Raw genomic sequence first — 24,562 nt, forward strand, 5'->3', positions numbered from 1 at the left:
CCTTCAATCGTCCTTCACATTAAAAATCAATTATGGAGGGGTACCTGGGTGGCTCAGTTAGTTAAGCATATGCTTTTGGCTCAGGACATGACCCCAGTATCCTTAATCAAGCCCCATATCCAGCTCCCTGCTCAGTGGAGAGTCTGCTTCTCACTCTCCCTCTGCCCCACCCCCAGCTGATGAGTGTGCACGTGCTTGATCTCCCCACCCTCCCCTTTTCTCTCTCTCTCCCTCTCTCTCATGCTCTTTTTTTTTTTTTTTTAAGCCTTTTTTAAAAGTCAATACAGGATTTTCACCCAACTCACTGACCTGGTATGATCCCTATAGCATGTATTTGATGAGGTTCCTTATTTCCTTAGGAGATTCAGAATTACAATACTAGAAGGTCAGCTGGAACCTGGACACATACCCGAAAGGAGATGGAAGACCAAGAGAATCTATGATAGCTCATTATATTTAATATCACTGTTATAAATCTTGAATCTATTAAAACACACACACACACACATACAGCCCTTTCCTCATTAGTGCCAACAGGCTATGTCTGTTATTTTTATCCCTGCCAGAAATCATCAGTGGGCTGGAAGAAGGTAGTACTGGTGACATGGGCCTTCATTTCCATTTTTAATTAAAAGTCTTACTGACCCAGAGCCAGATTTCCTTCCATACCAGAGCCTGTGGAAATTCCACAGTGGAAACTACAGTAGGCAGGGAAGGGAGGAGCAGGCAGAAACCTGGGAGCTTAGCACTGAACAAGAAGATCACAGCTTTTAAGAGAAGATCCAGGAAGGGTGTCAACCTGGCCACCTCATATTCCTACCTTATCCTTACTTTTCCCATTCCTCTCAGGCCCTAGATCAGCCTCAGTGGGGATCATGATTGCCCCTTCTCATGACCACTCTGTTGTGACTAATCACCTTGCAGACCCTACTGGCTCTCCTTCCTGACTCTCACATCTCTTTTGCTGATACCACTATTTAGTTATAATAGTCATCATTATCACTCACATTTGTTGAGCTCTCCTTCTACATCTCACTTAATTCTTGCAGCACTCTAATAAGGTAGAATGATTACAGGCTGTAACCCATCTATACACTCTTCATTCTACTTAAGGACATCATGCTGGTACTATCCTGAGACCAGGGCTGCCCTGTTAGAAGACTACAATTCTTAGCTTCCTTTGTAGCTAGGTGTGGCCATGTGATTGAGTTGTAGCTAATGATATGCTGCATGAAACTGCCAGAAAGTCTTCTTAAAGTAAGGAAACTTTCATTTTTCTCTCCTTCCAGCTCACTGTAATAAGTAGGTAAGTGCTGGAGCTATAGCAGCCATCTTGGCCCATGAGGTGCCCTTGGGAATGGAAATTACACTTAATGGGGTAGCACAAGAGCAGTGCCCACACGGCCTAACTCTCAGATTATTTCATAAGAAATGAAAATAAAAACTTACCTTATTTAATCCATTGTTATTTGGGATTTTCTATTACAGCAGAATTTGTCTTAATCCCAAGTGGTTATTATATAAATATTAGTACTCCTATTTTACAAATGAGGACATTGAGGCTCAGAAACATTACGTAATTTGTCCAAGGCAAAAAATCTAAGTAGTGGGTGTCTGGATGGCTCAGTCAGTTAAGCATCTGCCTTTGGCTCAAGTTATGATCTCAGAGTCCTGGGATCCAGTCCCGCATTGGGGTCCCTGCTCAACAAGGAGTTTGCCTCTTCCTCTGCCCCTCCCTCTGCTTGTGTGTTTGCTCTTCTCTCAAATAAATAATTTTTTTTTTTTCTAATCTAAGTGGCAATGCTAGAATACAATCTGACTTTAGGTCTAGTGCTCTTAATCTCTCCAACATATATTCTCTAAAAAGTCCCTTTCCCAAACAAAAATACTGGCATCCCCATGTTCAACTGTTCCTTCTCTGTAGCACCTGTCTCCTCCCATCATTAGTTACTAAGCACTATGGGTTCTGCCTCCCAGGATGCAGGTATCCATTTCCTGTCCCCCTGTTCCTTCCCCATGAAGAAACTTGTGGCTGGCTGACAGCAGAGACAGAGGCATTGAGCCTGAACAAGATGTGCCCTGGGATAGGCGGGGGAAGTAGGACTGTTCGTGGGGCAAACATGAGAAGATAAGTGTACATACCAGGTACTCCTTCTGTTTTGACTCCTGATGGAGAAGATTCTCTCAGGTTGAGTTTGAGGGGGTGGTACTGTTGCTGTTCAGAAGGGAGTGGAGGAGTGTGTGTGTGTGTGTGTGTGTGTGTGTGTGTGTGTGTGTTGTGCCAGAGCTATAGAAGTTAGTGAGCTGAAACTTCAATAAAGAGAAGGTGGACAGCAGACTGAAACACTCCAGAGGTATTAAAAATGAGAAGGTCATTGACACTTATTTTTCAGAACAAAAGGGTCTCTTATTTATTACTAAAACTACTAGTACTAAAGCAAAGAAACAAAAAAATAATTTTCCCAGTAAAACATGTCCAAGTGTGCAGATAGCAGTGATGTTTGTAGTTTGATATAGTATGCTGCTAGTGACTTTGCCACAACATAAATATATGTGGCATCTCATGTGGTATTCCTTATAGATCCAGTTTCATTCTTTTCTAATATCTCCTCTTGGAATTGTACCTGATTTTAGTATAAGTTTTCATTTGAAACCACTGGGGAATGGGAAAATTCCACTTTTGTTTCTTGTACGTCAGATCTAGGACATACCAAGGAGTGGAGTCAGCTACACAAACCATGATGGTCCTGAAAGGAGAGCAAGCCAGTGACACTTTCAAAAACCAATTTCAGAATAGTGGCACAGATCAAATGCAAAGAATAATAAAAATAATAACTATTGTTGATTATGAACACTGAAACAAGTTTTGGGGGGTTCAAATCCCAGCTCCCCTAACTTACTAACTGTGGTCTTAGAACTCTTGACCTCTTTCTACGTCAATTTTCTGTAAAATGGAGGTATTAGAACTGCCTCATAGGACTATGAGAATTACCTTCATTACATGACATGTAAAGAACAGAGCTTAGGGCGCCTGGGTGGCTCAGTGGTTGGGCTGCTGCCTTCGGCTCAGGTCATGATCTCAGGGTCCTGGGATCGAGTCCCACATCGGGCTCTCTGCTCAGCAGGGAGCCTGCTTCCTCCTCTCTCTCTCTGCCTGCCTCTCTGCCTACTTGTGATTTCTCTCTGTTAAATAAATGAATAAATAAATCTTAAAAAAAAAAAAAAAAAAAGAACAGAGCTGCTTAGCATGAGTAAGTTATTTGCCAGGTTGTACAGACACATTATATAATTTAATCCTTACAATAACCCTTTTTTTTTTTTTTAAAGATTATTTATTTATTTATTTATTTGACAGAGAGAGATCACAAGTAGGCAGAGAGGCAGGCAGAGAGAGAGAGGAGGAAGCAGGCTCCCTGCTGAGCAGAGAGCCCGATGCGGGACTCGATCCCAGGACCCTGAGATCATGACCTGAGCCGAAGGCAGCGGCTTAACCCACTGAGCCACCCAGGCGCCCCTACAATAACCCTTTGAGTCAGGTCTTCCCTCTCCCAGCTTGACAAATGAGGACTAAGGGTCAGAGAGATTAAATACCTTCCCTAGAGGGGCACATCTAGTAAGTGACACAGCAGAATGCACACACTGCTTTTCTTGATGAACCAGGCGGTGCTCTGGGGAAGGGCGGGGTGAACAAGCTATGGGCAGAAGTATAGGTCATGCCCACCACTCCAGCCCCAAACCCACACCTTATGCATGGACACAAAACACAGCTCACCATCACTTCTGTTGACTTCAACTGTAGACACTCTTTGATTTATATTATGAAATTTTAGTGTGAATTTAAAAAAAGAGGAAAGAGAGAAAAACCAGTATGAGGTAAATGGAACAGAATATCACCTAGGATAACCCTATCTAAAAGTCACCTGACATAATGGTGAAATCTACGACATATGCTACAGATCTGATTTCTTGCAAGATCCAAACCCAGAGTTTGTTGGGAGACAAATAGAATACGCTGCTTAGAGTCTGGATTATCCACTTTACTATGCCTCTTGCTGCTGCTGCTGCTGCTTCTTCTTCTTCTTCTTCTTCTTCTGTTTAGATTTTATTTATTTATTTGAGAGGAAGGGAATGAGAGAGAGAGAGAGCATGAGAGGGGGAAGGTCAGAGGGAGATGCAAACTCCCTGATGAGCAGGGAGCCTCATGCGGGACTCAATCTTGGGATTTCATCCTGGGACTCCAGGATCATGACCTGAGTCATAGGCAGTCGCTTAACCAACTGAGCCACCCAGGTGGCCTCTTGCTTCTTTCAGATAAGGCTAAAACCCTTCATTGCTAAGGTTTCTACGATAACAGTATATTTCAGATATATGTGGGCACTGTACCATGTTCCAAGCTCCAAATCACACTGAACCACTTTTTGGTTTACATCATGAGAAAATCAGATTTTACTGGCTGAGTTTCTAAGTAGGGCCTAAGGGGGATCAAATCAGGCCCTTGGTGCCTTTAGATGATGTATTAGGTAATCTAAATTAGACATTCTTCAGGGAAACATAACCTTGAAACACACAGCTTTATCTGTTCTTTTCATGAAGAGGGGGGAAAAAAAACAATTTCTCAGGATGAGAAAGAAGTTGGGTTGCATTTGTAAGTATATTGATCAATATATGTTAAGAGGGGAGAGAAGGATTTGGGGGTGCTTTAAATTAGAATTTTTTAAATTTTGTGCTTCTACGTGAGTTTTTATTAATTCACTAATTCCCTAGCTCAAGAGATGCTAATTAATTCAAGAAGCCATAATAGCTAATCATTGGCTAAATAAATCTAAAATGGAGAGAGTCTGTCACTGGAGATACCACTGCTCATTTTAATTAAAATTACCAATTTGTAAAGTAATGTAAATAAAGGTTATTGTATCCTTCCACTCCAGGAAGTATTAACCCTTTGCATGACCACCCTAATCTAACAAGACTTAAAAAGCCGAGAATATTTGTGGAGCTTAATCAATAAACTGATTTAGGATATTTATCATTCCAAGTGTGTTATTCATGGACATTATAAAAACCATACGGGGGGCGCCTGGGTGGCTCAGTGGGTTAAAGCCTCTGCTTTCAGCTCTGGTCAGAATCCCAGAGTCCTGGAATCGAGCCCCACATTGGGCTCTCTGCTCAGCAGGGAGTCTGCTTCCTCCTCTCTCTCTGTCTGCCTCTCTGCCTACTTGTGATCTCTGTCTGTCAAATAAATAAATAAATCTTTAAAAAAAAAAAAGGCCATACGGAATAAAGCTGCCTTGACACATAATAGGGGATGGAGAAGAGCTAAGAGTGGTTGCCTTGAAGGAAATACAATCAATGTGAAGGGAGCAACCACCCCAAAATAAATGATTACCTTTATAAACATTCAGGCCTAGGGAAAAGCAAATGTTCCAGCTCTGAGTTTCCATTTTTAAGGACTAAATTTATGCAAATGTGCATTAGTTCTAGCGGTTTTGTAGCTCAGAGTGATCATACCTTGTTAACATGCAATACAACTGCTTGTAGCCACGTGAATGTCATTTGGAGGGATAGAAAAGGCCACCTCTTCATTACATGACTAAATGGTAAGGGTTAGCCGCAAAGCTCACCCTGGGATACGGATACACCTGCATGCTTAGCAGCTCAAGCCATCCAACCCAAGAAAGCGGTGTGTGTTGGAGACCATATAGTGTGAGTCATCACTAAATCCTAAACTGAGAAGCCTTGGGGCTCCTGGTAGATTCACCCTTACCTCAGAGAAATCCTTCTATATTGTCTCTCCGATCAGCTCAGGAGTTGATGATAAAGTCCTAAAACTAATTCCTAATAAAACCCCAAAATTTTAGACACAAAATGAAAAAGCATAGTTCACAGATACCTTTTTGACAATGGTTGGGGAAGTATTATAGTTTAGTCAAAGACATGAAATTAGTTTGAATTGAAAAAAAAAATGATATCCTTTGGGATGAAGGTGAAGCTGGCAAAGGAAAATTACTGTCATCTTGTCAAAAGGCTACTTCTGAATGGAGCCTCAGTCTGGCTGGTACCTGAACCAGATAAACTTGTTATGCAAATAGCTTTAGCCATAGGGGAAAGGGCTGATAGTGAAATCTCTACAAAGTCAACCATACATTACATGGGTGACCAAAAACACCAGGCAGGGTCCTAGCATATGGATAAAAAGCAATGCAGAATTTATGTGAGGATCATGTTTAATTTATCAAAACTATGCTGTCAGGAGTCATACTTTGACAAATGCATAACTAACACATATATAAATGAGTCAATTATCACTAACGACCAAAGGTTCAGAACCAAACTGATGTTTCTTTTCTTTTCTTTTTAAACCACAAAACATGTTTACTGGTAAGATTTGTGACCTTCTTAAAATCTCTCCTACTGTCTCCAAATTAAAAAGACTGGAAACCTAAAAAACACCAAGCCACCTCCTAGCACTCATGTCCTGCCCCCCCCCACCTCATGTACATGTACATTCATATTCATTCCCCCTCTCATTCACACACACACACACTCTCTCTCTGTCTCTCGCTCACACACACAAATCCTGTCCCCTGGGTCTACACAGCTATGATCAGTAGGCTACAGCCAGGTCAATCCCTTTGGACCACCACACCAATCAATGAGAAGTCATACAGGTCCTTGGTAAGTGGTGACCAACGTGGACCAAAAAAGATCAAGATTATTGAATCACCTTTGCTATGATTTAGCAGTCGCATGGGGATAGGGTATTAAGAGTTTTAAAGCTGCTAAAGAATTTCTAGTCCTGTTTAGAGAGAATCAGTTTATTTACCTTAATACAATGCATTGTTATTCAGTCTACAATGGGAATTCAAACAATTATCTGAAAAATTCCAGCTAAAAACACCTTTCCTGATATTACCAGAAAATCATCTTCCCCACCCCAGTCCCACCAATAATGAGAAGTTTATAATCTGAAGGCCTTAATCCTCTATCCTGCTCCCAGTTCTCTCCCAATATGAGCAAGATAAGTATAAAAGCAAACCAAGGCTCTCTCTTTAAATAGACATTTCTAACCCAGTGAGTGTCATTGTTTGTATTTCATTAGAGATTTGAATAAACAGAATGAAATAGTAAAGTCAAACTCAATTGGTAGGGGGCGCCTGGGTGGCTCAGTGGGTTAAGCCGCTGCCTTCGGCTCAGGTCATGATCTCGGAGTCCTGGGATCGAGTCCCGCATCGGGCTCTCTGCTCAGTGGAGAGCCTGCTTCCCCCTCTCTCTCTCTCTGCCTGCCTCTCCATCTACTTGTGATTTCTCTCTGTCAAATAAATAAATAAAAATCTTAAAAAAAAAAAAAAAACTCAATTGGTAGGGGAATGACAGCCTGGGGTATGCAGGCTCACCTGTGTAACCAAAGGTTATTATTTGGGAATGGTGGGCAGGTTTCTATCTAAAGATACAAAATATAATAATTAGTCCCTAATCTTGAGGCTCATATTCCTAAAAATCTTGTAAAAAATGAACTCATGGCTGAGGAATTTAAGATGGCATGGGGAAAGCAGGATTAGGAGTTGAAGTCAGGAAAGAATCTATGAACAACTATAATACAGAATATTTTCACTAATAAAACCATTAAGGGCAATTCATGAAGTAAACAGAAGACGGAGGACACTTTTCCATATCTGAAATTAGTGGTAAGGCACACAAATCAATTGATTTCTATTTACCTTCACAGGTTCATAAGAACGTTTTCAGACTCTCCCTCTCCTGCCATTTCAACAAGATGCTTTTGTTTTGCCCCAATAGTATGCATACTAAAGGCATCGATTTTTGTGTTCTGTCTTCCATTCTCATATCAAGATCCTCTAAGTCTAAAGCAAATCCGAATGAGTGCATCTGGAGTTCTCAGTGTTTGGAAAAACAAGCATATTTAAATGGGCATATAATAGGATCCTGCCACAAAGATAAATCAATAGTTGGAAGGTATTTCCACACTGTTTAACCCTGAGAGTCCCAACCCCAGCATCAAGTATGAACCTTTATTCCCAAATCCATCTAAGCAATACCGTGCTTGGTTTAAGAACATGAATATACGCTTGAAAATATATATAGAAGATAAAATTTGGTGAGTCAAGTCACATTTTAGAAGCATCACAAGAGCTTGGTATAGGAAGGCATATTTGTGAATATGTAATGGATTTTTCTAGGCCAACAGCTTCAAGAAGGTCAATCAAGGGAATCTGTATGCAGCAATGGAACAAAAAGGAAAACTCTTTAAATCCAGCCTTTGCTAGCAAAATCACTGGAACCCAGAGGCCCTGGATTTCTCTCCCTGGGGTGTATTCCCAGCTACCAGGGTGTCTTGAGTTCTTCAGTTCTCTCCGCCTCCCCCTTTGGCTCCCAAATCCCAGGAGGTGCCTCATCCTCTGCTCCTACGTGAGCATCATCCCTCTTGCTCTATCTGTTGCTCCACTCACTATTGCCTGACATTGTCACCTTGAGCTGTGGCTGCTTCTGCATTCTTCAGGCTTTATAGAAACACCAGAGTGGGGACTGGAGGGGTGAGGAAATGCCCTGGCCTTGAATTTCATGGTCACATTCCAATACAGCCTTGCTTGGTAGAGTTCTTGGAGTACTGAGAAAGATGGAACAAGTCCAGGAGGGGCTGGACAAGCAAACAATTTTAGGGACTGTGAACTATGATGCACTTGAAACAAAAATTAAATATAGGATTACAACTCTTTCTACTAATCCTTGGGGTCAAGTATATTTTGAAATCCAGAGTTTTATAAAATTTTAGAAATATAAACCAGTGCATTTACTGTATGTTACATAACATTCCCCAGCAGGATCTGGGGCAGCACACTATAATCAAACACATTAATAAATCTGCAACAATTCACATGAATATTCACACCGAGTGAGATAAATAATGACTATAAATAGTTTCACTTCAGTTTAGGTCATGTGTTGCCACCAAATCAGTTCACATAAGGCCAGGGCCTGTAGCTAAATGAGTCAAGTACAAAAAAAAAAAACAAAAAACAAAAAAACCGCTTTCATTTCTCAGAGCTTTTTGGATTCTAGAATTGTGGATAAGGAATTACTGATCTGTATGATGAGAGTAGGGAAGATAATCAAGGGACTCAGTTTCTTTCATTGCCCTGCTTTTCTAAGGAAGCTAAGTCTACACATAAGCATAAATTAGAGTAATTTGTGTTGACCCTTCCCTATGTACTGTTGATGAGCTATTTTGGGCACTTCTTTTCTTCTCCCAGGACCTCTGAACACCTTGTTTGATCTACTAAATTCTGAGCACACCTCTCCCCAGTCCCTGTACCTGGATATGCCTTGTAATGCCTCATCTGGATTTCTGCCCACACAGTTCATCAGGCCCCTAGCCTGATGAACACAGTCTCCTCTAACATCTTCCCCATATCTGTGTGGTCTTCTACCAGACCAGGGGCCAGGCCAGAAGCTCATATTCCCAGAACTGAGTCACCATCCTGTTGGAGTTACTATTGGTTTTGCTCCTGTCTTAGTCCCATTCTGTCTTGCCTAGCTCCTGGTAACATAGCTCCCATTGGACACGCCACCCCTCACTTGGGTTTTCATCTTGTTCTGCCCACCTTGAGCCTTGGATGAATCTGTTCACCTTGGTTCCTCAGGCCAGAGATCCCACTGTACCCACTCAGTCATCTTGGGAACTGGAGCTGTGTTCCCACCCCTGGATCCTAGAGCAAAGCCCAACTTCCAAGCTTTAACACCCCAGTTGAAGGCTGCCACCCTCTGTCTCTTCCCCCCCGGTCTAGTGCGCACATCACAGTTTCAGATGTTGAGTGTCCTTCCTTATTAAAAATGCCACTGGCAGTATTTGCCCAAGGACAAATAGATTAGATAAATGTGAGTAGATTCTCAGATAAATGTGACCCATAGGATCAGATCTGATTATAGTCAAAAGTCAAATGGAACTCCCTATTTTTCAAATCCTACAGAAGCACCTTCTATCATTTACTGGAACAAATTCTGTGTCATAACGTGCTAAAAGGCAATAACAACTTCTAGTGCCAAGTAAATTCCACAGCTTGGATTTCCAATCACTGTTCAAGGCCTTGCTGGATAAGCAATTTTTAGTGGAAGAAATACTCACTGTGAAATAAAGTGGTTGAATTCCTCACACCATTCTTCTGGATGAAGTAAAGTAGGTGGAGGATTTCTGAAAAACAAAAGCAATTTTTTCTTATTAAAAAAAAGTGTTAAATTAAAGGCAAAATATCAATTTGTCTTTACTGATATTGTTCTAAATAGCTCTGATAAAATCCATTCTGTTTCTTCCTAGGTGGAAGTCATTCATTAGTGATAAATTACAAAGTGCCAGCCCCTATTCATTTAGTACTTCATTTTCACTGATTAAAGGCCTACTATGTCCATGGCTTTTTCCAGGAGCTCTAAGAGTTACAAAGATCAGGACCGTTCTCCAAGAAGACACTAATGAGGGGCAAGGCAAGCACACGACCACTATAACTGAGAGCCGAGTATTATTAAAGCCATAAGAAAGAAAGCTATAAACCTAGTGCTAGCGGCTTTAGAGAAATTTTACAAGGATTTTCAGATCATTATATTACCATGTGAATTAATTATGTGATACATTTAAAGTACACTCATACATTCGTTAGTCAAATTTTTAACTATTTCCTCCTGTATGTCAACTTCTGCAATAAGCACTGGAGAAAGCAAAACAGCTCAGGCAGTGTTCCAGACCCTATGGGGTCCCTGGGTAGAGATGATGACAGACAAATAACATAACTAAGTACTGGAGGTTCAAGAGAACTAGAGAGTTGCAGAAAGACTCTGGTAACCAGGCAACTTCCTGAGAAGGCAGGTGAGAAGACAGGATAAGGCTCTGCATTTGGCTGAGTATTTACCCAGAGATTAAATTTTAAAACAGAACTGACATTACTTTTAATTGGTAAGTGCTTTTTTCCTGGCCATAAATGGAAGTAGGGGCTTCTGAGCAAATCAAGCACACCAAACAGAGAAAGTTATGTTTCTGAATATCTAAGATATGACTGTAAACCTTAAACACATTACATATGTTATCTTTGTTTTCATCTGGGTTCTAACTGCTTCCTAAAGCCATAGATTGCTTAGTTTCAATAGATGGAAGAATGGGAAGCAGTGAGAATGACAGAAATTTTTAAAAAGTATTAGATAATGTTATTTGCAATTTGCCTCTCAATACCCTGTCTCCTCTCATTTTTTTTTAAGTACAATTTTTATTCTGACACAATGCTGCCATATAAAGACTACATTTTCCTGAGTTTCTTGCAGCAAGATATGCCCATGTGACTGAGTTCTGGTCAATGATGAAACTGTTCAGTGGTGTTTCTAGGAACCCTTCTTAAAAGAGGGGAGATACGCCATCTTCCTTCTTCTCCCTTACTGCTTCCTGGAGTATGGATGTGATAGCTGGAGCTTGAGCAGCCATTCTGGACATGAGGTAAACATGAAAATGAGAGCTGTAAGTGGAGTATGACAAAGAAGATAGGTAGGAAACTGGATTCATGATGACATGTCAAGCTGTTGTACAAGCTCTAGACTGCTTCCCATTAGTCTTCATTACCAGGATAGAAATAAATGTCCATCATTTTTAGGCCATTGTTATAATGCAATTAATCATATGTAAGCCAATAATAGTTCAGAGTTTTATCCTATCACATGATGAGAACATAAGTTGATAAATGATATAGAAATACACAAAGATATGTGGGAGCATAATTAAGGAAAAAATTTACCCAATCTGTTAAGTCCCAGAAGACTTTCTGAAGAAGATGAGCTTAAACGGACCCCTTAAGATTAGGATGGATTTTTCAAGACAGAAAAGAGGAAAGCCACAACAGGCTTAGAAAACAACATGTGCCAAGTCACAGAAGCACAAAAAAGTCTGGGAAGTTCAAAGAATATGAGTAATTTTTTGAGGCTAGACTCTAGGATTCTTCTGGATCTAGAGAGAGAGAGCAGGAGGGAAGGAAGAGTGATAAGAGAGAAGTATATGACTTCTCTGTTACGCATTAGAATTTAATTACCTTTCAGATCTTCTGATTCAAAGACCCAAAGGAAAATTATTTGTGTGCCCAGCTAGAAAGAATAGGCAGCTCAAGGTTACCCTTCAGTTATTTTGGAGGCTGCCTCTATCTCATTCATTTTATTCAACAATATTCGCCTTTATCCTTCCCTTATATTTTTTAAATAATAAAAATACCATCATATAACTTCTGCTTCTGGGCTTATTTGAACTGACCTGTTCTTACTGGCTCCAGCTCTTTGAGGTCCCAGCTGTGGGCCTCAGTGTGGCCTCTCTCAGTGAGATTATCCTACATCCTCTTTTAGAGCCCTTCCCGAACTTGAACTTTCCTTGCTCTTCTTAGGTTTTCTCCTTCTGTTTTCACTGAGGTCAGTTCCACAGAGAAGACATGCTTAAGCAATTTACTATCTAATAGACTTAATCCACCCTAAAGCAATTAACCATGACCAAGAAGTCACTTGTAGACAGAATAAACAGACTTCATTAAAACAACCTTAGTAGGCTCAACACTGGCCAGCTGAGCATGAAGGGACAGCCCTCTGTTGCAATTAAAGAGTGACCCAGCAAGAGTCCACTGGAGAAATGGATGGCAAGCGTCCACTCCTGTGTAGAGAACACTGCACTTTCCTGCTTTCAATCTGGTTATCAGAAGGAACTACAGGCTGGGGCAATGGGTTCCTGAGCTGGCCTGAACCTCTGCAGCAGAGCATAGAGGAAAGAGCAGATCACCACTCACCCAGACCATCACCAATCCCTGGTGGCCTCACATGAACCCCACACAAGGAAACTTCTTGGAAGCTCCAGCATCATAGGAATTTGGTTTCAGAGAAGCTTATTAGACCTTGTAGGTAGGTGCTCTGTCTTTCCTGGAGTCAATCTATCACACTCAGGTTCAGTAAATAGAGATCTTGTGAAAGACAATTATCTGTATGTAATGAAAACTAAAAGGAATTTGAAAGGCTTTATGGTACTTTGTTTGCAATAGCAATATAAATTCCAGTACTCTTGCCATCCAGAAGGAGCACCAAAAAGTAACAGTAGTACCTTTTTGGCTATTAGTACCACAGATGCAAGCTGCAACCCTGTCTAGCAGGTCTCTCTCCAAAAGGAGAGATGCTTCATGTTCAGTGTGATGGAAGAGTCAGTGCGCGTAGCCGTGATTCAGAGACAAGCAGGCATCCCCCACTTACATGTATGGATGCCAAGAGCCTGCAGAATGGATGAATGGTGAGTGGCCAGAAGGACTGTGAATCTAAATAACCAGCTCTCATTTGGATAATGTTTATAAACATACATTTTGTTTTTTGAAAAAAGGCAAAAAGCAAAAATAGTGGTCAGTGTTTGTTTTGCAGCAAGCCATTATAGGGACAGTGCAAATCCCAAGCAATGAAAGAGGCCCCACCAAGCTCCTTTCCTCAGAACTACACTCAACTTCTCAGCATCACCCTGTCATAGCCTTGAATCCTGTCTGGGAACATCTGTATTTTGTCTCGATTTATGTTGTGTGTCCGTTACCAATATGTGTCCTAAGGCATCAGAAAAGCCTTTGGTCTTGGAATGCTCAAAAAATTTTCTGTATAAATTAATGGCAATTGCTTCTTCATTTTACATTATTTTGGCTCAAAAAAGATTTCATAGGAACACTCTACTTTTCAGGTAGCAGGGGAAACCTGTATTTGATCTGAGTTTTGCCTGCCTGGATTTTACTCCTGTGATTTGGACCCCAAGTTCAATTTCTATAAAGATGATCTGCTGCACACAGACAGTATTAAGGGCTAGATGAGACTAGGAGGAATGGGGTGATATTAAAGAGAGTCCCGAACCTATTATTTACCCATTTTTTAACCTGGGTCCAGCAAACACAATGGGAATCAAGTTAACCTTCTTCTCCCAAAGCCTAATAAACTGCTTTTCTGAACAGCTACACTGAATTCATTCTAGTTCCTGCAATGGAGAAGGAGCTGGCTGGGGCAAGCACCTGGCCTCTGGGTAGCCAATCCCCATTTAAACCATTGACCTATGCCGGGGCATGCTGCAGAATAATAATCTGGGTCAATGTGATTCTCTCTAGGTTTTTTCCCCACCTTGAACCAAAAAAAATTAACATAAAACTAACAAAAGAATGAAGGAGTTTAGAAAGAGAGCTGAAGCTAAAAGATCCATGATGACAGGGAAGATGGGAAAGGTCACAGAGCACAATGAACACACTAAAGTTTTAGGAAGCAGAAACTATGAGTAGGCAGAAAACCCAGGAATGAGGAGAAAACAGGGCAGGGAGAGAAGAAAGGAAGAAATGTGTCACAAAGAAACTGAGACCTGGTAGGCTATTCTTGAGTTCCTTTATTGAGTGCTGCTCTCTCTGGTGCGTCTAGAATATTATTGGCCCCAGCATTCTGTTCTTGGCCCTATTCTCTTCCCATTCTCCACATTAATTGAGAGCTCACTACATATCAGTGGCTCCCTAATTTCTATCTCCTGCCTTGACTTCTCCTCTGTCTTTCAGTTAGTGCATCCAACTACTTTCTAGATGATCCATTTTTATTTCCCAGGGCACCTCAAAGTCAGCATGTTCAAAACCAAACTTCTCTTCTTCCCCTAAATCTGCATTCCACTTGGTTGTTGGAGTCAGAAACTTGGGTTCTACACTCTCCCATAACCCCACATCCAATTGGAGAAGGCAGAAAAATGGCTCCCAAAGAAGTCCACATTCTAATGCCCAGAACCTATGAATACTCTACCTTCCACTGAAAAGGGACTTTGCCGATGTGGTTAAGGTTAAGGACATGAAGGATTACCTTAAATTATCTGGATGGACTCAATTTAAACTCTAGTCCTTTAGTTTTTGTTTTGTTTTGCTTTTTATTTATTTATTTTTTTTAAGATTTATTTACTCATTTGAGAGAGAAAGAGCAGGAGCATTGTGGGGAGGGGCAGAGAGAGAGAAAGAATCTCCATCAGATTCCCCACTGAGTGAGGAGCATGACATGGGGCTCGATCCTTTGTCCCTAAGACCACAACCTAAGCTGAAATCAAGAGTCAGATGCCCAACTAACTGAGCCACCCAGGTGCCCCAATCTCTACTTATTTAAAGCAGAAAAGAGAGGCAGAAAGAAGGGGCAGGAGAGATTTGAAAAGTGAAAGAGACTCTATTTGCCATTGCTGGCTTTGAAGGCAAGGAAAGGGTGTCAGGTGCCAAAGAATGCACGTGGCCTTAACAGGCCTCTGCTGATACTCAGCAAAGAACTAGGAACCTCAATTCTATAAATGTGAGGAACTGAATTCTTCTAACAACAGGAATGAATAAGGAAACCAAATTTTCCCTTAAAGCCTCCAGAAAAATGTGCAGCCCTGCCAACACTCTTGATTTTAGCCTCGTAAGATCTACGTCAGATTTCTAACTTATAGAACTAGAAGATAATAAATTTGTGCTATGTTTAAGCTTCTAAATTTGTGGTAATCTGTTATGACAGCAATATAAAACTAATACATCAATCAAGTACCAAGTCCTATCAATTCTACTCCCTAAATTCCTTTCTAATCACCTCATCCCCTCTTTCATGTCCTAATTCAGTCACTTATCATCTCACACCCAGACTACTCCAATATCCTCCTTATTTTTCTCCCTGCCTCTATCCTCATCTCCCTCTAATCCATCTTTCACTTGGCAGCTAGAATTTCTTTATAACATACAAATCTGACCTTGTTATTCTCTTGTTCAAAATTCTTCAGTAGATCCACACTGCCAGCATGATAAAATTTCAACCCCTCTGCCTGATATACAAATGGCTTTCCCTGTCCATCTAACCAGTCTCATCTCAAACCACTTCCCTGTGTGCACCTGATGCTGCAGTACTGTATTGCACAGTACTTGTAGCTCCTAAAGCAGGTCCTATTATTTTATGCCTCAAGGCCTTTGCATATGTTGTACCTTCAGTTCAGAGTGCTATCCCCAATTTGTCCACTTGGCGGACATGCTTCTACTCATGCTCCTACTCATGCTTCATGTGTTTCTTTAGTATTCAGCATATCAAGACTCTATAAATTTTTGGTGAATGAATGACGACATGAAGGAATGCACACAAATATCCATTTATTGTAAGTAAGCCAAGAAATGATGCCAGTACTATATATGACTTGGTCCCCAACGTGGCGTAAAATTAGACAAAGTGAAACAGCTCCTTTGGATGTGAGCAAATTCTATCTAAATTATTCATACAAGCAGGATTTGAGGAACAAAGGAATCCCCTTGGGTGGTGATTTAGGTTGGATTTGACAATACAAGCCTCATCTTTATTCTTCTGAACCCTGAATGTCCCCAGATCTTTGAACATATCTGACCAAAAGGAGGAAATAAATCATGATTAAAATCTCATCACAGACACAATCTAATGTTAGGACCATTATACACATATGCATGGTGGGTTGGAGATAAGAGGAGATCAATACTAATAACTACCACATGTTGAGTGCTAACTACCACCAATCTCCTTGCCAAACAATCCTATGAAATAGAAATTATTACTCCAGTTACACAGGTGGGGAAAATGCAGCTTAAAAGAAGAAATTTTCTTAAAAATATCTAACAAAACATGGGCAGGTCAGGTTTTAAACAAGTATTTCTATCTCGATATCCATATTCCTCACTGTTTCCTGTATTTTATTTCACGAAGAGTCCATTACACTGGAAGATGAAGAGAACATACATGCAAAAAATGACAGAAAAACAATTAGCAAGCAACACCTGTAGAGAGTGCAAAATGAAGTCCTCAAACACAAAAGCACACTCACCAAAGAGATGCTGAGTAAAAAATTTCTCAGTAAGACTGAGTTAATTAAGAAAAGCTTCCTGGGGGGGAAAAAAAAAAAGGTAAAGCTTCCTGGAAGCTGTGAATTTTAAGGCAGTTCCTACAAGGTACATATACCCGTTGATGAGGGGAGAAGGGTGTTAAGAAACGAAAGGGAGAATATAAAGAGGAAGACACATTAGTATAATAACTAATAAGTAATCATTAACATGCAGTTAAATAAACTCTTCGGTGTGTTCCAATGGTACTCTATTTATTTACTCATAAAAGCAATAAAGTAAGAAGCTGAGCACAATTAATTGTTCTGAGAGTATTAACCAGAGCAGCAGAGCTGCCATCCTGATCTACAATTGGTAGATTAATTAATGAGGTTGAATGGCTAGGTGTGTATCTATGTCTCGTCCCTAAGTTATCACAACCTAGCTCTAGCCAAAGTTGCTCTTCTCCCTAGGGCACAACTTAATTGTTCAAAATCAATTACTTAAAATTTTTCATACTCATTCACAATATATGACTCCATCTTAATACAGAAAATTCCCCAGCGCAGGAACATAATGTCAGGGCAGAAGACCTTCCTTGGCCGAATGGTCCTTCTAGCTGGATTTAGAATCAAACTGACATGAGAGAGACTAAGAAGGAAAGTCCAGTTTAATAGTATATGCATGGGGAATCCACCCCAACACGGAGTTCCAAAGACAATGAAGCAACATGAAGCTTCTGAGAGCTAAGGAGAGGGATAAGAGCCTGAGAACACAAAGAGGAGAAAGACCATTAGCAAGGTGGTGAAAGGAAATGTTTAGAAAAACAAAGGTTTGCTCTATTATGCAGATCATTTTTTATGTAAACTGAGACAGTTGAGGGAGAGGCAGAGAGCTTTTCCTGCATCTACTGGGTTTTTATTACCTTTAACACAAAGTAATCTTAATGCCAAAGTGGCACATTCTGGGGCATCTCATCCCGCATGTATTCAACGGGAAGCAAAAAGCAAAATACTTCTTCCCTACCACCTCTAATCCCAGAATCTCACCTGTATCAGGGTGGCTTGTAATCTTTTAGATCTTTTTATATGTGTTTGTAGTATTTTCTATAAATGCATATAGACTGTTCTGCTGTGCAATGAGTATATAATAAGTATAATATAAATTTTGTGATACACATAGTTGGGGATGGTAGAAATGAGATTAAATGCTACATATAAGTGTCCTGGTACTTCTACTTTCTATTCAATAACATGGCTTAAAGATCATCCCATGACAACTTGATACCTAAATAGTATTCCACAGTATAGGCATACTACAGTTTATCCATTTACTCCCTGATTTCAGACGGTTTCTATTTTTTTCACTCTTAGAACGAAGGCTGAAATGGTTTACACATGCCACATGTCATATGTGATTTCTAACTTTTAAAACCTTTCTTAAGTGACAAACACCAAACATTTGTCACTGAACATTTAGGATCTTACTATGTAACTTAAATGCAAAAAAGAGTCGGCACAGATTGACTCATCTTCTCAAGGTGGCCCAGTAAGCAATTCCAGAGCTGAGGAGAGCTGAGGAGTAAGTGACTACGAAAAGGCCCTGCAGGCTGTGGAGAATGCCCCTAAATCATACTCCATACGACACACTGTGAATGGGAACTCTGAATAGGTGAACTCCACCGGTGTCAGGCTTTGAACCCTGCTGCTGGGTTCCATTCTGCAACTTGCAAGAATTTGCTACATAGATTAAACTGTGAGTATCTTGGGGTAATTACCTTGACATATGGGGGCACAGACCAAGATTTATTCAAAATATATATGCTATAAATCTGCTAAAGAGGAATCATTTGAAAAAATTAAATAGTTGAAGATATTTCTTTAAAATCAGAAAATAGAGGATATGAAAATGACACAAATCAGAATCACAGGGTGCCTGGGTTGCTCAGTGGTTAAGCATCTGCCTTAGGCTCAGGCAATGATCCCAAGGTCCTGGGATCAAGCCCCACATCAGGCTCCCTGCTCAACAGGATGCCTGTTTCTCCCTCTCCCACTACCCCTGCTTGGGTTCCCTTTCTCGCTGCGTCTTTCTCTCTCAAATAAATAAATAAAACCTTTAAAAAAAAAAAGATCAGAATCACAAGGCTATACACCACACCTCAGTAAATATGAAAGGCAGCTGGAAAAGACATCCATGCTAAGTGCTGCACCATAAAGTCATTTTCCTATCAGGGTCAATTCTTTGAAGTAGGGAAAAGGAGAGGAAGAGGTCTGCAAGGAGAACACTAGATGAGGTGTCTGGTAGGAAATAAACGTAGAAGAAGAAAAGCATCTTTTCCTTTACCCTTTAGGTTCCTGACTGGGACCTCTGTAACAAGGAACAGATTAATTAGAAAAAAGCATACAAATTTATTTAAAAGAAGTTTTACATGACATGGTAGCCTTTATAAGGAAATGCAGACTTGAAGAAATGGGCAAACCTGAGTTTTTTTTATGGTTTTTGTTTGTTTTTGAGAGAGAGAGAAAGAACACAAGCCAGGGCCAGGGTGCTGGGGAGGGAGGCAGAGGGAAAGAGAAAACACTAAGCAGACTCTACACCCAGTGCAGAGCATGACAAAAGGCTCATTCTCACAACCATGAGATCATGACCAGAGCCAAAATAAAAAATCAGACGCTTAACCAACTGATTCTTTTTTTTTTTTTTTTAAGATTTATTTATTTATTTGAGAGAGAGTGAATGAGAGCATGACAGGGGGTAAGCTCAGAGGATCAGAGTGAGAAGCAAACTCCCCACTGAGCAGGGAGCTCAATGTAAGGTTCAATCCTGAGAATCTAAGATAGTGACCTGAGCAAAGGCAGACACTCAACTGTCTGAGCCACCAGGGCACCCATGATTCTGATTCTTAATAACCAAATTTGACCCTGTCCCTAAAATAGCACCATCTGCAGTGTTAAGCTATAATCCTTAAAATATAAAGTTACCACATCCAATCACAGGGCTCATAACAAACCCCTTCTTAACTATTTACTACCAGTAAGTGACAAGATGTTCACTTCCTCTGGCATTTCAGCCCTGCAAGAATCTGTTTCAAAGGTCATTTCAGAATCTCAAGACTACATTACATTCCCCATGTCAGGGGTAACTACCCCAGGCCTATGTTTGATCTTGGGTGTGTTACAGAGCTTTATTATTCTTTGGCCACTACACCGACATTTCAAATGTTCATAAAAGTTGCATTTTTTCATTCTCTCTAAAACACATTGGGGTACATTTCTTTCCACTGTACTCTCCTATGCAAACACTTAGGACACACAAGCAACTCAGCCATGCATGCTGAGCGCAGGATAAAGTCAAGGACAATAAAAGATGCCATGTCAATAGAGATGATGGAGGGGACAAGTGGTGTGTGGCTCACTGTCTGAGCCAATGTGATCATCTGCTGACACCTGGTTCTTCAATTTCCTCCTTCAACAAGAACTCAGCAATGCCATCAAATCCCACTGCTAAAGTCTAATATAACAGGGAAAGAGATCTTGCCCAAGGGCTGGCTATTGACCCTTTTTCTCCTTTTCCATGCACAGAGTCGAAGTCACAAGTCTATTTTTCTCACACAGTTTTAAATGCATTATCTGTTAATTCATGATTGAAAAGAGCTGTGTTTCAAATATATCAGGTTGTTCTCTAAATGTTTTCCCATCATCAAATTCTGGACTATTTATGTGGTTCTGTGGGAACCCACTCACTGAAGGTGAATATTACGGTGTGTCTAAGGATTCTGGTGATATAAAGTCACTCCCCAATTAGGGTGACATTTTAGCAAAGAACAGCTTTATACAGTGGCATGAAAGTCACAAGGACAGGATAGTGGGCCAAGGGATAGGCAATGCTAAACAGACATGCTAGACATGCTGTTCTTTCCTGAAGTATCTTTTTATTTTTTATTTTTTAGGTGATAAGAAGGGAGAAGTGAAAGGAGCTTGGATATGCCTCCCCAAACTCACCATCTGTGTTCATCACACCTGATCCTCGAGGATCTATTAGTTTAGGTCCAAACAGAAGGCAGAAAAACACTATTAATTTGAACAGGGAAATTTTAATATAAATAATTATTTACTTGTAATAGGAGATTAGATACTGAGGAGTAAAGAAATCTAACAAGTACAGGAAGAGCAGATATTGGAAAAGAGCTACTACCTCTAGCTGAGACAGAATACCCAAGGAAGAGACTAATTTAGAAGAGCCCCTGACCCAAAACCAAGACTGAGATCCAGACCTCTCTGGAAAGGATACGACCATGACCCACAGGTACTGAAGTTCTCTGAGGTAAGACAAGCCAGCGCTGGCAAACAGGAAACCACCTGCCCGGATGCCTTTGACACTTAAGTGGGAAGCTACTCAGTGAGTACTGGTAAAACTCGCTGTAGAGTGAGCACCACTGGGTGCCCCAAAAGCCAAAGAAACAAGAAGAAAAACGTATACCAAAACGAGGAAGAGGTCCCTTTCCTCCTACAGTGGCCTTCCAGTGCCCTCTACTGACAAAGCTTAACATCTGCCATATGGCAAAGGAGGAATGTTTATGGCGTCTACTCCGGTATCACAAAGCATGGCAAAGAAGAGTAGAGTCAGAGCTGAAAAGCACCAAATTAATAACGGGTGTAGGAAGGAAGTGAATGGGAAAACAGAGAGATGCTGGAGTGTTAACAGTGTTCTTTTTTATTTTTAGATGAAACTAAAATTCTTCAGGAAATTTCTATTTCAGGCTTGCAATAGACTACTTCCAGCCATCATCAACTGAATGAGTCCAGTATCCTACAACATTAGGTGCACTTGCTAGATATATTTCAGAGGTAATGAAGAGATCATGGAAACCTTCTTCCCCCACTTAAAAAATCTGTTTTGTTATGGTGCATGAAATTTCCTCATTAAGACTCACGGTTTTCTATCCCAGAAGCTCCTTATTGAAATGGGAATGTTCTGGAAAACATCTTATTGTAAACCTTTATTGGTCAAACCTTTACTTGGGATAAATGGCAAGACAAGAATAAAAACTTAGAAAAAGGCACCCAAAACAAGGACCAGTGAGGAGATAGGACCACAACCACAGACTTAATCTCTTTGTGATTTTCTATTTCTATGGTCTCAATTTTGTGTAAGCTGACAAACTTTAGAGCCTGGTAGTATGACACCTGATTTTATTCTTTCTGGACTCTCTCTCTGCCTCTTAGATTTCTCTTAGAAAAGAATTAATGAAAGTCAGCATGGTTCAAAATTCTTTTTGGATAATGGCCATAGAGGGGAACTTCTTTTTCTTCTGGGCCCCCTTTCCTACCCACATAAGTAATAAATAGTGAGGAGGCTGAAGGAAGCTGATTAATGGTTTTCCCCCCTATTCTCGCAAGCCAGCCAGGAACCTATGACTTTCCTTCAGCTGGATTATTTTTGCATAGAGTCTAATAATATTTTTATGGTCTTTATCCTTAATTTCTTGAGCACTTATTATGTATAAGCACTGTGCTAAAAATTTACTCATTTAACCCTCACATATATTCTGTGAGGCATGTTACACAATTGCTTCCTAGATAAACCAAGGCTTAGGGAAGCTAGATAGTTTTCAATGCAGGCTGCTGATCCCAAAGAGCACAACTGCAACCTTTGCGTGTCCTGCTTCCCCACTTAGGAATTCCTTTTGGTTAATTAGACAACACAACATCTTTAGAGTCTGCCAGAGCAATTTATATCATGTTAATGGGAGAAAGGGGGCCTAATTTGATAAGCCAGCTCAAGCATAATACTCTTCAGATCACCAAGACATTAGCAAGCAAATCCAAAGAATATTTTGTTTGGGATGAGGAAGGATCAGTAATAGGGAGTATGAGCTGGGAATGTTTTCATCTGTTGAGTTTTATGCATCCTCTGTCATTCAGCTCCCTCCAAAGTCACAGCTGGTAAAACCAAATGGGTCATTTTACCACAATCAGACTAATGTCACAGTTCAAGAAGCACCATTTGTCCTCTGAGGCAAAGCCATGCACCTAATTACAACACACTGTTAATAAATTTATAATAGACAAAAAGAAATTGACTGCTATGGATTTTTTTTTCCTAGCAAAGCAAAATCATTTAAAGGGCAGATTGCAAATCTATTCCTTCTTTTATTGTTTCAGTAAAGTTAGCAATATATTCTAGATAGGAAAAACCAGGGCAGACCTAAGACGAACAGATTGTATCATCAGATCCTACCACATTGTCTCTAATGGGGGAAATTAACAGCTGAATATCAACACCTGTCACTGTGAGCAGACCCTGGCATACACACCAGGTAGGAAGGCTGTGCAGTTCCTTAGAGCAATCTGAGCCTGGGCCACCAGAGACAATATGCATGCCAATGCCCACAGAAGCAGGCTCCACTTAATATACCAAATGCCAGGGGAGATAAAGCAGCAGTTCCTAAGGAGTTCTGGGTGTTAATAATTGTGAGCTCTAAAGAGGTTTCAGAAAGACTGTGCTAACTGCAAGAATGGAATCAGACTTAGGCAAAGACTGGTCCCAACAGGAACCACTGAACATTCATCCCTTTTCAAGGGCAAAAGGTACCACCAGAGCAGCACCGTCTCTCACACTTGGGTGGTTTGAGTCATGTCTCCTCTGGGTAGATTATGGTCAATTGTTTTCACCATCCTCAAAATCAATTACAATCATTGCTACTGAATGAATTATGTCTCAAGTCCTGGCAGTTTGTGAGCAAGCCCAAGTGAGCAAGCCCACATTTATTTTTCTGACATTGTAAGCATGTCTTCTCTTTACAAGGGCTTTGGCTATTTTTCTCCTGGGTTGCCTAGCAACCTTTGAAGGGACAGAAATATGGAGGAGGGATGCTGGAGACATACTGATGAGTGAATCTGTATTTATTTCACAGTTTCCTTTTTTAAAGTCATTCTGTTGTCCCTTCCTGTGGTGGGTGTGGGTGGGGGTCTGTGTGATACTATCACAGTTCTGCTACTCTTCTAGCAGGAACATTCAATGCCAGCAGATATATTTACATAAGCATATTCAGCAAATGGGAGGTTAGACTATTGCATATTACTACAGATGAAGATGAATAAACACATCAGAAACTCATTGAGTAAACACAATGCCCATTTGACTGCCCTCTCTTAAGGTCTCAGACCATGCCAGAAGAAAGCTCTCATTTCATCCTAGTGGTGACTAGAGGATAATGCTGCGTTCTTGTTTGCCTCCTGTCCTGTCTTTTACTAAATTATATATGCCTACAAAAACAACCCATTTTGTTCAGGTGTCAAGTTTATTTGCAATGAATTGAGTGAAGGAGTTTCCCATGATTCTTTTAATACTTCTGTGTCTGTGGTTACTTACCTCTTTTTAAAGTTGTTTATGTTTTTCTTTTCTCGTGATTAGATAACAAGTCATCTATTTTGTTATTTTTATTTTAAAAAAGCTCATGACTTATATATTGGTTCTACTGCTTCCTATATTTTACTTCATTAACTTCCACTTCTATTTTATTACTTTTTTCTACTTAGGTTTAACTTTTTTTTTTAATTTCTTGGATGGAAAGCTTTATTCATTTACTTTCATTCTTTCTTGGTTATTAATATAAGTATTTAGGGCTATGAATTTGCCTCTAATCCCTGCTTTAACTATTTCCCCTTAATTCTGATATACAGTGTTTTGATAATATGTTC

The 24,562-nt window shown here is 40.3% G+C and overlaps 1 protein-coding gene across 1 annotated transcript in view; it reads right to left on the minus strand.

Annotated features, from left to right (window-relative positions):
* Positions 1 to 7,830: 7,830 nt before the first annotated feature.
* Positions 7,831 to 24,562, minus strand: part of LOC309843632 (myosin-IIIb-like) — a gene marked incomplete at its 3' end in the record, with an annotated part of 134,241 nt that continues 117,509 nt past the window's right edge. The window contains exons 8-9 of the mRNA XM_082689222.1: positions 10,142 to 10,207; positions 7,831 to 7,895 (exon numbers count right to left, since the gene is read on the minus strand). Coding sequence (XP_082545348.1) covers positions 7,847 to 7,895; positions 10,142 to 10,207 — 115 coding nt within the window. The remainder of the gene's footprint in view (positions 7,896 to 10,141; positions 10,208 to 24,562) is intronic.

The sequence above is a fragment of the Mustela nivalis genome (genome assembly GCF_964662115.1).
Source record: "Mustela nivalis genome assembly, chromosome: 11".
NCBI classification, from domain to species: domain Eukaryota; kingdom Metazoa; phylum Chordata; class Mammalia; order Carnivora; family Mustelidae; genus Mustela; species Mustela nivalis.